Raw genomic sequence first — 14488 nt, 5'->3', positions numbered from 1 at the left:
ATACATGATATGAAAGCGAAAATTAATGCACAGCAGAAGCCAAAACTGAACAACTAAAAAAATTAAAACAAATTTAGGACACTGTTTCTTACACATTTACAAATTTTCTAAATTAAAAGGTAGTTGCGTCATCACTACATGCTAAGGTGGGCGATAATTAACTGCTGATTGACACAGCAATGACTACTTTTCTAAAGATCCAAGTGGCAACAAAATAATCGCATTTAAGCATTTACACAATTGATTTAAAACGAGAACAAACTTTGTATAAAAAAAATTAATACTTTAAATAATTTTCCTAATGCTAATGTAAATATTATTCATTTTTACTGTTTTACTTGTAATAAAAACAAAGTTAAAATAATCAGATCTATTTTAAATTATATTGGGATTAATAGAAATGTTGCGAGAATATTTATCAGGAAACTTAAAACTGAAAAAGAAAACACTCACAACTGGCTACAGAGCTAATCGTGGATTTTGAAAACTAGAATTCGATTTTAAATTGGCAACCAAACAATACGCTTAAACGGTAAACTGTTATGAAGTGAATTGTTGGGTTTAGAACATTTCAAATACACGGTTTCATGAATGAACACATTCGGAAAACTATAATACATTTCAATGAAAAATAAGGCAGTAGGATTAACAATACCTGCTCTATTGTGCATGACGCACCAGTGGTTTCGTAGTAATGAACAGCCTTTGCAATGAGGATAGTATACTTTTTTCCAACACCGCATTTATATTTAGATTCATAATTATGACTCGATCAAGCTCTTTGTGTGTTTTCATTCGTCCCTCCTCTATCTACATCTTCCCATTCCCTAGACTGTTAACCTGGAGAAAGGCCAAGGGGTGGTGACGTTGTCATTGAAATATTTTGTTGTCACTGGTTTTCGGTTTAGCTGGAAGCAACTCGATGGGAAGACTTTTTTCTTTTTCACGCTAACTGTCAAGAATGTTTCCATCTCTTTATTCAAAATGTTTCCAAATATACCAATATTTTTAATAAAATTCCTGTAAATACTCAGAAACATATATACACGCACACACACAGTTATCTCACTGAAATAACCACCATGGTTCCGAATAATTTTGGTCTTCTTTGGAGGTGTCTTAGAAATGCGACAACGAACTGATTGATGATGTTCGATCTGGGTACCTGCTTTACCGACTGGCAATGGCACAGCGAAAGCCTTAGCTGTCCGCGACAATCGGTTTGCCTCTCCCTTCCGAGTGCACACCGAAGGATTTCTAAAATGTCATAAGGAAGCAAAAAAAAAGTTTTTTCTATTTTTTTTAACAAAAACTTAATATTCTTAAGTGTTCTTTTCTTTGTTTTTCTATAAGAAAAATATTCGATGGCATTGCAAATATTTTTTCTTTACTGCAGTTGCTGTTCTGAAGATTCATGTTTAGGTACTCATTTGTTAGGTCAAAGTACTCACTCATGTTTAGGTTGTAGGGTTTATATTTATTTTAACTAACATTTATTTTAAGTTTAAACTATCTTTCCTGTCAAGCCTTACTTTCCCCTGGAACTGCCAATGCCAGAATATGTAAATTTGAGTAGAACGCGCAAGCATTCAAATTATCAGCGGAAGTAGTATGATTTAAATAGAAGGAAACGAGTTCGGTGTGAGAGTTATTCTTACTTAGCGAGCGCGGAGGTAGTTATCGAGAATTGAAGAACCCCGCGTTGCGGCCTATGTGCTTGGCGGGAAGTAGTTGCAATTGTTCCAGTGAGCTTCAAGTCTGCTGCATTAGCTGCGGTATTTGTAAAACGCGGTGAGTTAGTTATTTTAGAGAGCCTCGTAGTTAGAATCTTGTCTTTACTTTCTTTTTCAGGTTATTATTTTTATTTTGACTGCCTAGTGGGCACAGTCTGTAAGCGTCAAGAGGACGCCATTGTAATTTATTACGTTGAATAAAAAGGGACTTAAAACCTTTATAAGACCCTGTGGTTTATACAAGCTTTCACAGTCACCTCTTGGTTGCGTGCAAGTTAGAGGCGCGCAACGTTATATTGGCGCCCGAACACTTATCGAACTGAAATGGCCGAAAACTGGATGGAAGCCGCTGGACAACACCAAGAAATGACAACGCAGTTAGAAGGATTTGGATACCTGGTCCAGACTTTGAGAGCATCAATCAAGCCAAACGTCTATTTCGACGGAAAAAATTCGGTGTCCGTATTTTTAGAAGGTATAGAAAACCACTTTCAGCTCTACCCTGTGCCTGAAAGACAAAAAGTCGCCATCGCCACATCAGCACTAAGAGGACAGGCCGCGTTATGGTGGAAAAATATAGGCAAATTTCTTCTAGGTGAATTTGGAAGCCCGACGTATACATTTGAAAATTTCAAAAAATCGTTAGTAAAGGCCTTCCCCATAGTGAAAGATCGCGCACGGCTGGAAGCCGAGCTATATAGTTTCTATCAACGGGATACAGCACAATTGACGGACTTTATTTTACGAAAAATCAAGCTAACGGATATGCTGTATGGCAAGAAACCCGATGCGGAGATTATTGAAATAATATTACCAAGATTGTTGCCCGCTGTCCAAGACTACTTTGAAATTAGAAACCCAACCACATTGCAGGAACTTTTCGAATTGGCGGTGAAATTTCAAAATCGCAGAATCGCGGAAAGAGCGAGAGGGGAAACATATTCTCAAAGTACCCGAAGGAAGGAGGAAACCAGAAGTGGAAATCGCTCATATGGGGGAAAGAACTATCAAGCTAACGCATCGAAACTCGAAGGTCAAGGCCCAAAAAGAAAATTTGAAAATAAGCATCCGCGTACCCAGAAGACACAGATTGAAAGGAAAGCTTTAAACGACTAGAGGGGCCTGTGAAAGGGAGGGTCCAGACCCCGGAAGTTTTAGAAAAACCCTCAAATAGACATCTAAATACAGGCATCGTAAAAAACTCACAGCTACCAATTATACAAGTCCTGGTTGGCGATGTACCAGTAGAAGCCCTCATCGATACAGGAGCAGAAGGAAATTTCATGAGTGAAAAGTTCTTCAAAAAGAATTTTTATAGGATACGACTCTTTAAAACCAGAAATACGGAAATTATAGCGGCGCAAGGAAAAACATGTCACTGCATCGGGAAAGTATCATTAAACGTACAGGTAAAAGAGGAAAATCTCAAAGTATTAATTTTTGTGGTGAAACACCTGCAACACTCTCTTATTTTAGGTATGGACTTTTTAAGGGCCGCGAGGGCCAAATTAAATTTTCAAGATAGTTCCGTGGTGCTGGAGATGGACCAGAGGGTGGTGGAACCGGCGGAGACACCTGAATTGGACCTTAGCCATCTGAATGACCAGGAAAGTAAAGCAATACAGCAAGTGGTGAGTAATTTTTCTCATTTGTTTTCAGAAAAACCGGGAAACTGTCAGATCGTGACTCACAAGATTCAATTAAATGCCGAAAAACCTTGTAGGACTAAACCGTATCGCTATGATAAACAAAAAGACTTAATCATCGAAGAACATATTCAGGAGATGTTAAAGAATAAAATAATAACGCCCATAAATAGTGAATACGCGAGTCCAGTCGTACTATGTAGGAAAAAGAACGAGTTTCCTCCTTCGGATAAAAGGGCTTGGAGGTTTGCTATCGATTATAGAAAACTAAATAGCATAACTAAATTTCCAGTTTACCCTTTGCCGGTTATAGACGAGATCATTAGACAGATCAAATCGACAAGATATATGTCTACTTTGGACTTAACGTCTGGCTACTATCAAATAGCTATGAGACCCGAAGATATACATAAAACCGCGTTTATAACAAAATCGGGCACTTATGCATTTTTACGCATGCCTTTTGGGTTGTGTGGGGCCCCATCAACATTCCAGAGAGCTATGGACATTGTTCTAAAACCTGTCCTAGGAAAATCTACTTTAATTTATCTAGATGATATAATTATAACGAGTAATCAGACTATGCATCAGACTATGCGGTGGGTGCGGTTCTTATGCAAAATAACCATCCGCTGGCATTTTTTAGTAAAACATTGAATCAAACACAAAGGAATTATACAGCTAGAGAAAGAGAAACATTAGCCGTATTAATGGCTGTACACAAATTTCGAGTTTATTTCGGCAAATCGCCAGTAACAGTCTTTTCGGATCATGCGGCTGTTGGTAGACTTTACTCGGGAAAAAACCTAACGCCCAGGTTAATAAGATGGGCTTTAAAACTCCAAGAATATAATATCACAATAAAATATAAACCGGGTAAGGAAAACAATGTAGCTGACGCACTTTCTCGTATAAAACTGGACGATGAAGGAAATGAACTTAAATGCGCTGTGTTGACTTCAAAAATTTTAGATTCTAGAGATACGGTTATTACTGAACTGAAAGCCGATCCTGAATTTGGAAATATCTATGCTTATTTGAAAGACCCCGAAAGCTTTGAGCACACAGATATCGATGCGATAAGAAATAGAGCAAAAAACTATGAAATAATAGATAATTTATTATTCTATACGAAAACAACAAACGAAAATCTTGAGTATAAGCCAGTCATCCCAGCCTCGCTTCGATTAAGCATTTTGAGGGAGTTGCACGAAAAAAAAACAGCGGGCCACCTCGGGGTCAGAAAGACTATAAAAAGGGTACGCGAGGCGGTATATTTCCCGCAATTATACAAAATAGTAACGGCGTATGTCAGGTCCTGCAATCAATGTCAGTTAATAAATGATATTAATTACAGCCCGGCCGGGTACTTAAATAGCATTCGCGCTACATTTCCGAATGAAATTTTAGGCATAGATCTCCTTGGTCCCTTCCCCCAGAGCGAGTTAAATAAAAATCGTTTTCTTTTAGTAATAGTAGATCATTTTTCAAAATGGATAGAAATTGTTCCACTTAAACGCGCGTCAGCCAAAACAGTCGCAGATGCATTCTTACACAGATACATTTTAAAATACGGTGCACCGATAAAAGTCATTAGCGATAACGGAAAACAATTAGTCAAATATTTGAAAACATATGCAATGGACTTGGCATACGCCATATCAAAATGGTTCCGTATAGACCACAGGCTAACATAGCAGAAAGAGTTAATAAAAACATTGTAAAAATAATTCGCAGTTACGTTAGCACACATCACAAGCGCTGGGATGGCTACATAAATGAATTAGCTTATGCTTTAAGAACGGCACATCATGATACTACGGGAAAAACTCCAGCAGAATTATTTTTAGGCAGAAAGTTAATTACGCCTTTAGATAAATTATTCTTTGTGCAACAAAGAGAGCAGGAATTTAGGCAAAAAGACGTGCAAAAGCTAATTGATCAGGCGCTTAAAACCTCGGATACGGCAAGAAATAGGCAGAAACTTTATTATGATAGAAAACGCCGTGAAGCAGATTTTAAAGTTGGGGATAAAGTATTGAAACGGAAATTTTCTTTATCAAGTGCCACAGACAATTTTATGGCAAAGCTAGCTCCAAAGTTTGAAGGCCCCTATGTAATTCAGGAAATCAAAGGAGTAGTCTTATATCTTAAAAACGAGAGAGGGGAAATCTGTAAAGCAAGTCCCGACCAGGTGAAAAAATGCTATAATCCAAATGATTTTGAAATCCTTAAAAGTTTCTTGCAGGACTCAAGTCTAAACGAAATAGAAGGGCCAGAGACTGCAACAACTATTCCACCACCCAAGAAACGGAGAACTGAAGAGAGACCTAGCACTTCTACAACCCGGACGTCGGTACCAAAAATAAAAAAGGATTTTCAAACTCCGGCGTTTAAGAAAAACAAAAATACAGATGAACCGGGTAAAGAAACCGTGGTAAAGACGAAAACACCACCTACAAAAGATGGCAGGAGAAATTACACATCAAGGAGAACGCGCACACGGCCACAGAGTCAGGTGCCAGCAAGGCCGCCGTTCCGGAAACTGAAACGCCAACAGGAAGCACAAAAATACGACGAACAGAAGAAATTCAAGAAGGACTCCAGACCGGAGGACGTCACGACCAGCCGTCCCAGGCAGAAACGCAAAGGCCAACAACCAGACGATTACTCCGTCAAGAGGCCAGCATGTAGAGGACGCAAAAGAAAGAGCAACGGGGACGACACTCGGAGATCAATAAGGAGAAGATTGACATCCATGACACCTCTAACTTGGAATCAATTTTGTCAAAAACGGATGACAGAGTTTCAAGCATTGAAAACTCAAAGATAAGTTAAAACCTTCTATAATTTTTTTTTTCTCTTTTGTTCCGAAATGTTATGCATAAGTACGAAGTTCTATGCTTTGACGAAAGTCAATATGTCTCGGTTGAGACTTAGTTTTGTTTTACTTTATTTAGCTAAGGCAAAAGTATTATTTTCTTTAAGTGTAAAAGCTAAAAACAAGCATTTTCTGTTGGTCGAAAGACTAATTCTGTTATGTTAAAGCCAAAATTTGGCCGAAGATAAAAATAACTTCGTATTCTTGTACTAATAAGAATTTTAGTTTCAGTGCCGCCAGTTTGGCGAAGAATGAGTAAAGTAAAAATTTATTTTCTCTTATTCATTTTATGGTAAATTGTAAAAAGCATATGTATTAAACTTTTGTAAATGTATGTAAATACTTGCATGTTATGTAAAAGTAGAATTTAGTCTAGAAGCATAAAATTTTAGATGCTAAAAGTAAATACTCGAAAGAAATGAATTAAAGTTTAAGTATTAAACAGCAGATAAAATCATGCTTTAGAGCGAAAGCCTGCATGTCTAAAGATGAATGATGGGGAAGTTAGAATGAATGTGTTTTGTAGGGTTCTCCACCTACACTTGAATTTTAAGAATGTTAAAATAGCTCATCGAGTTATAGAATGTCGAGTAAGCTGTGTCTATTTGGTCGTTGAATTCTAACAAATCATGGTGGTTAGGGGAAGTGTTGTAAGACTAAAACACGAATATTCCCGTTTGACACCACACATGGTGGAGAGCCAGGGTAAAGTTAAATTAATGCTTGAAAAATTGAATGAATGTGAAGTAAGCAATAACTAAGAAAAACGAAACGTTAAAAACAAAAATTTATTGTGTCAAGAAAGTGTAAATTATAATGTATGTAGAAAGATACTGATACTTATTCCTTCCAGATGCTGGAAGGAAAGACCAAGATTGATTGATGAAGTCCAGGAAAAGTTGCTGTAAGAAGAAAGCTTTGTAACGATCAACAGAATTTTAGTATACAAATGGTTACATAGATATTTTTTTTTTTTTTTGTGTAAACGAGGTTCTCGCCAGTTAGTTCAGAATTATAGAAACTTTTCAACAGGTCGTTTGTAGGACCTGCTTCCAAGTTTTCCAAATTCTGGCAGCGGCAAATGTAGGATTTATATTTATTTTAACTAACATTTATTTTAAGTTTAAACTATCTTTCCTGTCAAGCCTTACTTTTCCCTGGAACTGCCAATGCCAGAATATGTAAATTTGAGTAGAACGCGCAAGCATTCAAATTATCAGCGGAAGTAGTATGATTTAAATAGAAGGAAACGAGTTCGGTGTGAGAGTTATTCTTACTTAGCGAGCGCGGAGGTAGTTATCGAGAATTGAAGAACCCCGCGTTGCGGCCTATGTGCTTGGCGGGAAGTAGTTGCAATTGTTCCAGTGAGCTTCAAGTCTGCTGCATTAGCTGCGGTATTTGTAAAACGCGGTGAGTTAGTTATTTTAGAGAGCCTCGTAGTTAGAATATTGTCTTTACTTTCTTTTTCAGGTTATTATTTTTATTTTGACTGCCTAGTGGGCACAGTCTGTAAGCGTCAAGAGGACGCCATTGTAATTTATTACGTTGAATAAAAAGGGACTTAAACCCTTTATAAGACTCTGTGGTTTATACAAGCTTTCACAGTCACCTCTTGGTTGCGTGCAAGTTAGAGGCGCGCAACGTTATAAGGTCTTAAGTACTGTAAGTACACTGCTTAAAAGAAAAATGAGACAGTTTTATATCTCCCGTTCTACTGGGCCGATTGACAAAATTCAAATTGCGTTCTTCATGTCTCGAAAGCGCGACTTAGGATATATATTAGATTTATATATAGCACTATTCTAACATAGTTATTGTGACATAAAATCGGACTTTTTCTGAATTAACATACCAATATTTTTACATATTTCGATTCTACAACTCAAATTACGCCTAAATATGAAATTTTGTAAAATTTGGAGCGAAATTTACGGAGAAATTCACAAATTTATGTTGCCACATTTTTTCAAGTTTGCGCCAAGAATAGTTCACTTGGCGAACTTAATATATGGCAACCTAGTTTCCTTTCCCGTGAGGGGAAAAAAAGTCACCATCGTTCCTTTTTTCCAAATAATATTCTTTATATTATATTTTTAATTATAACTGTTATTATTTAAGTAAATTTTTCTTTTTCGAATTCCATTTTAATTGTTTAAGTTGCATGGTTTTTTCGAATAACTGATTTAAAAATTTCTATTTACCTATTCCAACTGCGTAAATAAAGGTGCAGCGTTTATTTTATTTTTTTTCAAATAATTTTCTTTATATATACATTTTTGTCATAGTTATTATTTTAGGTAATTTTTAAATTTTTATACTTTTATTTTAATTGTTTGTGTTGCATTGTCTCTTCATATAATTGTTTTAAAATTTTCTATTTATTCCTTCGAACTGAGCATTTTAAATATATTTATTAATATAAATTTTCCAGAATGTGATTTTATTTATTTGAATTGCGTTTGTTTTGGAAGAATACTTAGCAACCCAGACTACGATGTGTTTGAAAACTGCAGATATTAAAAGAGAAAATACAGTAAAGCACAGTTTAACACGCCTTTAATTGTTCCGTTCAGAAAAGATATATATATAAATAAGAGAGATGTATAACCGACATTTTAACTTAGGATGTCTTGCATACACTGCTTTAAACAGTTTTATCATTGTGCCCATTGCTCTACGCAATTTTATCCTACATTTTGTTTCTTAAAATGTTATTCATATTTTAGTCAAATATTTTATTTTTAAAATCCCAAGAATCAAATATCATAAGATTAAAAGGTTTTAAATTTAAAAAAAAAAATACAAATACTAAATTTTACGCAAAAATTTATTTTTACTTCAGGCATTCTACTTTATTCTTGCTCTTTTTCCTTAGGCATTCTGCAAGTATATTAAAAAGTATCCAACTTTTCGAAATATCTAGGTATTTCTGACAATCACTTTAAATAAAGTTATCGCCTTCTATTTCATAAAGGCCCACAAACGGCCGAGATGAACACTGGTAGTTCACTCCGGGGTTCGAATCCCAGTAAGTAAACGGTCTGGTTGCATGGACGTTTTCGTGAATTTTCTCATGTGTACCGTGTATGCGAGCTGGTTTCCCTTAGAAAGTTCTTCACGAAGTATTTGTTCAGAGCCTTTATCAGTCTTTAGAGGCTAAACGTTTTGAAGGTATGAGATGAAAGGAAATACTGGTTTCCTCAAGAGGGTTTGGTTTATTTAATTAGGGCAAAACACACTAGGGATATCTGCTTAAGGGGAGGGATGCCTTCGTGGAGGACTTTCTAAGGAAAACTGGCTCGCATACACGTTACACATGGGGAAAACCAGGAAATCGCCCATGCAGCCAGCCCGTTCGCGGAATTCGAACCTCGGACCGAACTACCAGTGTTCAGCGACTTTACCGCTCGTCCGCTGTTTCATCAGAAGGAGAAAAAAACATCTTTAGGTGACATCCACATACATCACTGGATAAACTCCTGAATCTTCAAATAATTCGACTGAGAAAATCATGGGATTCTCCATTTATGATACGATATGATGTTCTATAACGTAATTTAAATTTATACAACCATATAGTCTAAAACCAGTCGCTCTTCACTTTAATGTGCAATGAAATCGTTTTTGTCTTTTCTGTTAATACAAGCTCAATTGATGGTATTTGCTGGTGTACACGTCCATGTGTTTTCTCTTTGAACTCCTAAATTCTTTGAAATATCCAGAAAGTATATTCAAAAGCGTCCAAATTATTGCTTACTTTTCTCCCTAATTTTCTTCTTTCCTTCTACAGTTACTTTCAGTGCTCACACAAGAAAATTAAAATTTTTCGATTGCTAGACTTCCATAAATTTTGCATTCTTGTCAACCCCATAACCCCCATAGCCAAAAGTCACAGAGGTTGAGGTCTGGTGGGAAAAGTGGAAGTGTCGGCCTATAAGACGTTCATTCGTGAAGTGTTGCCTAAGTAACTGTGCAACACACGTGAGGTGGGGCCCAGACCTGCTTAAAAATCGTAGTATCTAAAATGCCACGTTACTGCAGTTCATGTATCACGAAACATTTTAATATTGGCTCTAAGTGAGCTGCAATCGCAGTAGTCCAGCTGTCGACTGCTCTTCAGAAAAAAATGGTTCAGTTATAAAACTTGCTGTCATTCAACAGTAAACGGTGTGAAATGACTGTTATGCAATCGAATGCAGTAGGAGAATGCAATGGAACTAGATAGATAACATGAGAAATTTCTTTGGCCCAAATCGATTAAAAGCGTTTTGAATCAGGATCTTCATATTTTAGGGCCGAACTCAGGCTTCAAAAATTACAAATTAGCGATCTGTAAGAAACGATTTCCAGATTGTACGCACTTGTGGGAGGGATTTGCTATCTAACATTTTCTAATCGTTAATTCATGGTTTTCACGGAACGAATTTCTCACTTACACGGATGGCGCACTCGACTTTTATTGAATTTAAAGCCTTTAAATGGTAATTTGCGTACTTCAAAGTTTCTTAAGGGTATACAATATATTAAACCCGTGTAACAAAAGGTTAAGTTAGATTCCGACCCATATTTCGTTTAACAATATTGCATACAGTGCCATTTCCCCCCTGGTGGTGAGGTTTCGAACTTCCTTTTTTTCCCGGAAAATAAATTCCTATGATCTCCTTTACACGATTAGCAAACTTGATAACATTTGATCCAGTAGTTTTCCTTTTATGGCCGTTTCAATGTGGAACTTTAATTATAACCACTCTGTATATTATTAAATTTTAATTTGAAGCTGTGCGTTATATGTATACCATGCGTAAATTTTTCGCTTTTATGGAAAAATAAAGAATCGAAGCAAATATACTTAGGATAATGGACCAAAACGGAAAAAATTTCCTCTCCCTCCGAAAATCAAATATTGAAACTTCGACCTCGAATTTATTGGGTTATCGAAATATTTAATTTGACTTATCTTCTTAGTTCCGACAACAATTCCGGATTACTTAAGCTGAAGTAAAAGATTTAGTATATATTCACTGTATGTTAATAAAGTAATGAGAGTGTAATAAAATAGATCATAGAATTTACGCTGATGCAACTTTTTGTCTGACTGCACAACATGTAATGGAAGAGAAGGCTTGTAGAGATCTGTTTTTGACATGCCTCTAAAAGTAGATGTCATACTCCTTTTGTCTCTTCAAAGTCAAAAACCTTTCCTTTGAGAGGCAACTTTAGTTTTTGGGAAAGAAAAAAAAAAATCACAAGAAGACAAATTTGAAGAACATGCAGGACGATTGAATACACATTCTTATTTTCGGAACACAAGCGGTTCTCCGACTGGTTATTGAATAATGAAAACATGCATTGTCATGCAATACAAAACATTTGGAATATGTTTTCTGACTGAAAACGTAAGATTAAAAGTCATCTGCTTAATTCACAGCCATTTACAAGTCAACTGCTCGGGAAATTGCAGAATCGTTTTGATCCTGAGCTTGTAAGACAAACCTAATATCACTGGATTTAAACACTTATATTTATAAAAATTATTTAAAAATAGAAATTTAAAAAATAAAACACAAAAAATGGGTAAATTTTATTTGGAATGAACCTAAATTTCGAAATGTGAAAGTAAAAATAATAAAAGTTTAATAAAAAAAGAGATGTTAATAAATATTTACCAAATTTAATTAACATTGAGGAGCTAAAATTTTGAGAGCTAATATTTTAAAAACTACTCGTACGATTTTAACAAAAATTGGTATTCGGGCATAATATGAGTCGTAGAATGGAAATATGGAAAAATATTGATATGTTATTTCAGAAAAAGTCCGATTTTGTGTCAAAATACCTATGTTAGAATAGTGCTATATATAAATCTAATATATATCCTAAGTCGCGTTTTCGAGACATGAAGAACGCAATTTGAATTTTGTGAATCGTCCCAGTATAACGGGAGATATAGCACTGTCCCTTTTTTTTTTTTTTTTTTTTTTTTTTTTTGAGCAGTGTACCTATTTCTTGCATTCATGAAACTTCTATTCATATAGTATTCATAATAACTGGGAGAAAAATTTCTAGTAATAATTATAATAAATGAAATGCATTCTTCGGTAACATGAATTTTTTGCAAAACTTTAAAGGACCACCCTTCTTACCTACCTGTTTAGCCTTTGCAAACAGTAACAAAGGTAAAACTTTGACGTATGTCCCGCTTAGTAAGGAATTCTTCTGTATTTATACCCTTGTGATCATAATTTAATTAACATTCGTATATTTACTTCAAAAGATACAATGGAGTATGATAATTCAGCACCTTGTGATTCTTCTGCTCGCTAGTAATTAAGTTAATCAGATTGCTACAGCCTGAAAAATAGACTTGGTTTCAAATCCCAAGGAACGGGCTGGTGCTTGCGCGTTTTCGTAGTTTATCCTATGCGTAATATAAATACGAGCAAGTTTCCTTTCCGTAACATGAATATGAGCAAGTCTAAGCTTTAATTTCCTTCATGGAAACATTCTGTCTTCTGTATTGGCTGCCATAAAGCAAACATATTCCTAATCGTTGTTTTCATATGACTACCATCTTTAACATTATGATTCACCCCTAAAATTTGTCACCTGGGTCGACCCCTCTAGCTAGGCTATTGCCCAGTAGAGAGTTATAAAAATTTTAACAAACGGCTCGCACTTTATAGTAACAAAAAGTATTTATACGTTTCACGAAAACGAGAAAAACAAATAACTGTATATAAACAAGAGAACATTTTAAAATTAAAAAAAAAAAAAAGTTATAACTAAAGTAGTGAAATATCGCATAAGATAGTTCCTGTAGAATATCAATCATTGCAAAATTGATCTTGTAAAAATTCCAAATTTAGAAGTCATTTAAAAAAATTGTGGTGGAAATTCTCATGCAGTGAGTGGCAACATTCATGTTTGTTGCGCGATATTGGTATGTGCTCGTTATAGCGCGATGGTAAAAACGTGAACTTTTTCGCCAAGATTTACTTACTACTTACTTCTCACTTTTTCCCCCTGCATGTTTGTAGCCGATGTTCTGGTGTCAGCTGATGGGCTTTGCTTTTTCTAAATGTTAAATAAAGTTGGTTTTAACCATTACCTGAAGTTTGTGATTCTATTCGATGCTAAATTCTAGTATGAAGCTCAATTCTTCCTTCTCATAGCTCAAGCCGTTCGTTCGTTCAAACAGATGGCATATTTTTTGTATTTCCATATATGATCTTTACCATTCTCATTTAATTTTTCACTGACTGGGGTAGGGTTGGTGATAAAATGCATGTAATTGATCAAGAAATATCTCAAAATGATTTATCTCATTAATGATGTAATCAAACCTTCCAACATCAATTGTAAACAGTGAGCTACGCCCATGTCAAATTCTAATATTAAGGAACATTTGTAAAATTGTGATCGCAATTTCCTAACGTTATGCTAGGCTACGTCGGAACAAAATGTTCTTAAATGGTTTTTCAGAAAATTCATGTAAATCTAAATCACTAATTTTATAGTCATGTATACATTAGCTCCAAACAAAAAGAAAAAGGGACTCGGATGATTAGACACAAATTTACAAAGAGATCTCACAAGTCCCCGCTAACGCCCTATAGTTGACCACTGAATTTACTCTAGACAAGCCTTTCGAAATCTGCTAAAGAAAAATACTGAAGAGCAAAGCAGTGTATCACTTTATTTGTAGTCTTAGTTTAATTAAAGTGGAAAATTTATAGATGTGTGTAGCAAATACACTGCTGGCCATTAAAACTGCAACACCAGAAAGGAATGAGCTGACGACATCAAAATCACATGAAAGGATGAAGAAGCTGCGATATGCAAATGATTAGTATTTCAGCGCATTTAGAAGACGCAGGAGAGAGAAACGGCATCTGAAGCACTGCATAAAAGAAAAGTTGTTAAATGATCATGTTAAATCTAATAATCCAATAATCCAACACTATAAGAATAATACTAAAATCAAATTTAATAATGCAACACTATAAGAAATAGTTCGTACTTCGTCCTAACCGAGATTTGCGTTAACCAGTAAAACTTCCTATAACATCATACATTACCGGGACCGAAATTTGGTTCATATTAACCACATGTTCGATTTAATCGAGTCTGCATTAATAGGGCTTACTGTATGTAATAAAATGTTTTAGTGCACTTCAGAAAGACCAGTTAATTTATGAAAAAAGGAAGCCTTTTTTTAAGTAATTGCC

General features: G+C 35.4%; 1 protein-coding gene across 4 annotated transcripts in view; it reads right to left on the bottom strand.

Moving 5' to 3' along the window:
• LOC118180950 (uncharacterized) overlaps positions 1 to 14488 on the bottom strand; it is an 833338-nt gene that overhangs the window by 512018 nt on the left and 306832 nt on the right. The window contains exon 1 of one of the 4 annotated variants that reach the window (XM_085815556.1): positions 656 to 801. The exons of the other annotated variants lie outside the window; for them this stretch is intronic. Coding sequence (XP_085671682.1) covers positions 656 to 743 — 88 coding nt within the window. The 5' untranslated portion in view covers positions 744 to 801. Of the gene's footprint in view, positions 1 to 655; positions 802 to 14488 lie in introns of those variants that run through there. 4 annotated transcript variants of the gene reach the window in all.

This window comes from Stegodyphus dumicola, chromosome 4 (assembly GCF_044657685.1).
Source record: "Stegodyphus dumicola isolate Sdum_Otavi_A_Nest chromosome 4, ASM4465768v1".
NCBI classification, from domain to species: domain Eukaryota; kingdom Metazoa; phylum Arthropoda; class Arachnida; order Araneae; family Eresidae; genus Stegodyphus; species Stegodyphus dumicola.
This window is presented reverse-complemented; position numbering and strand designations above follow the sequence as displayed.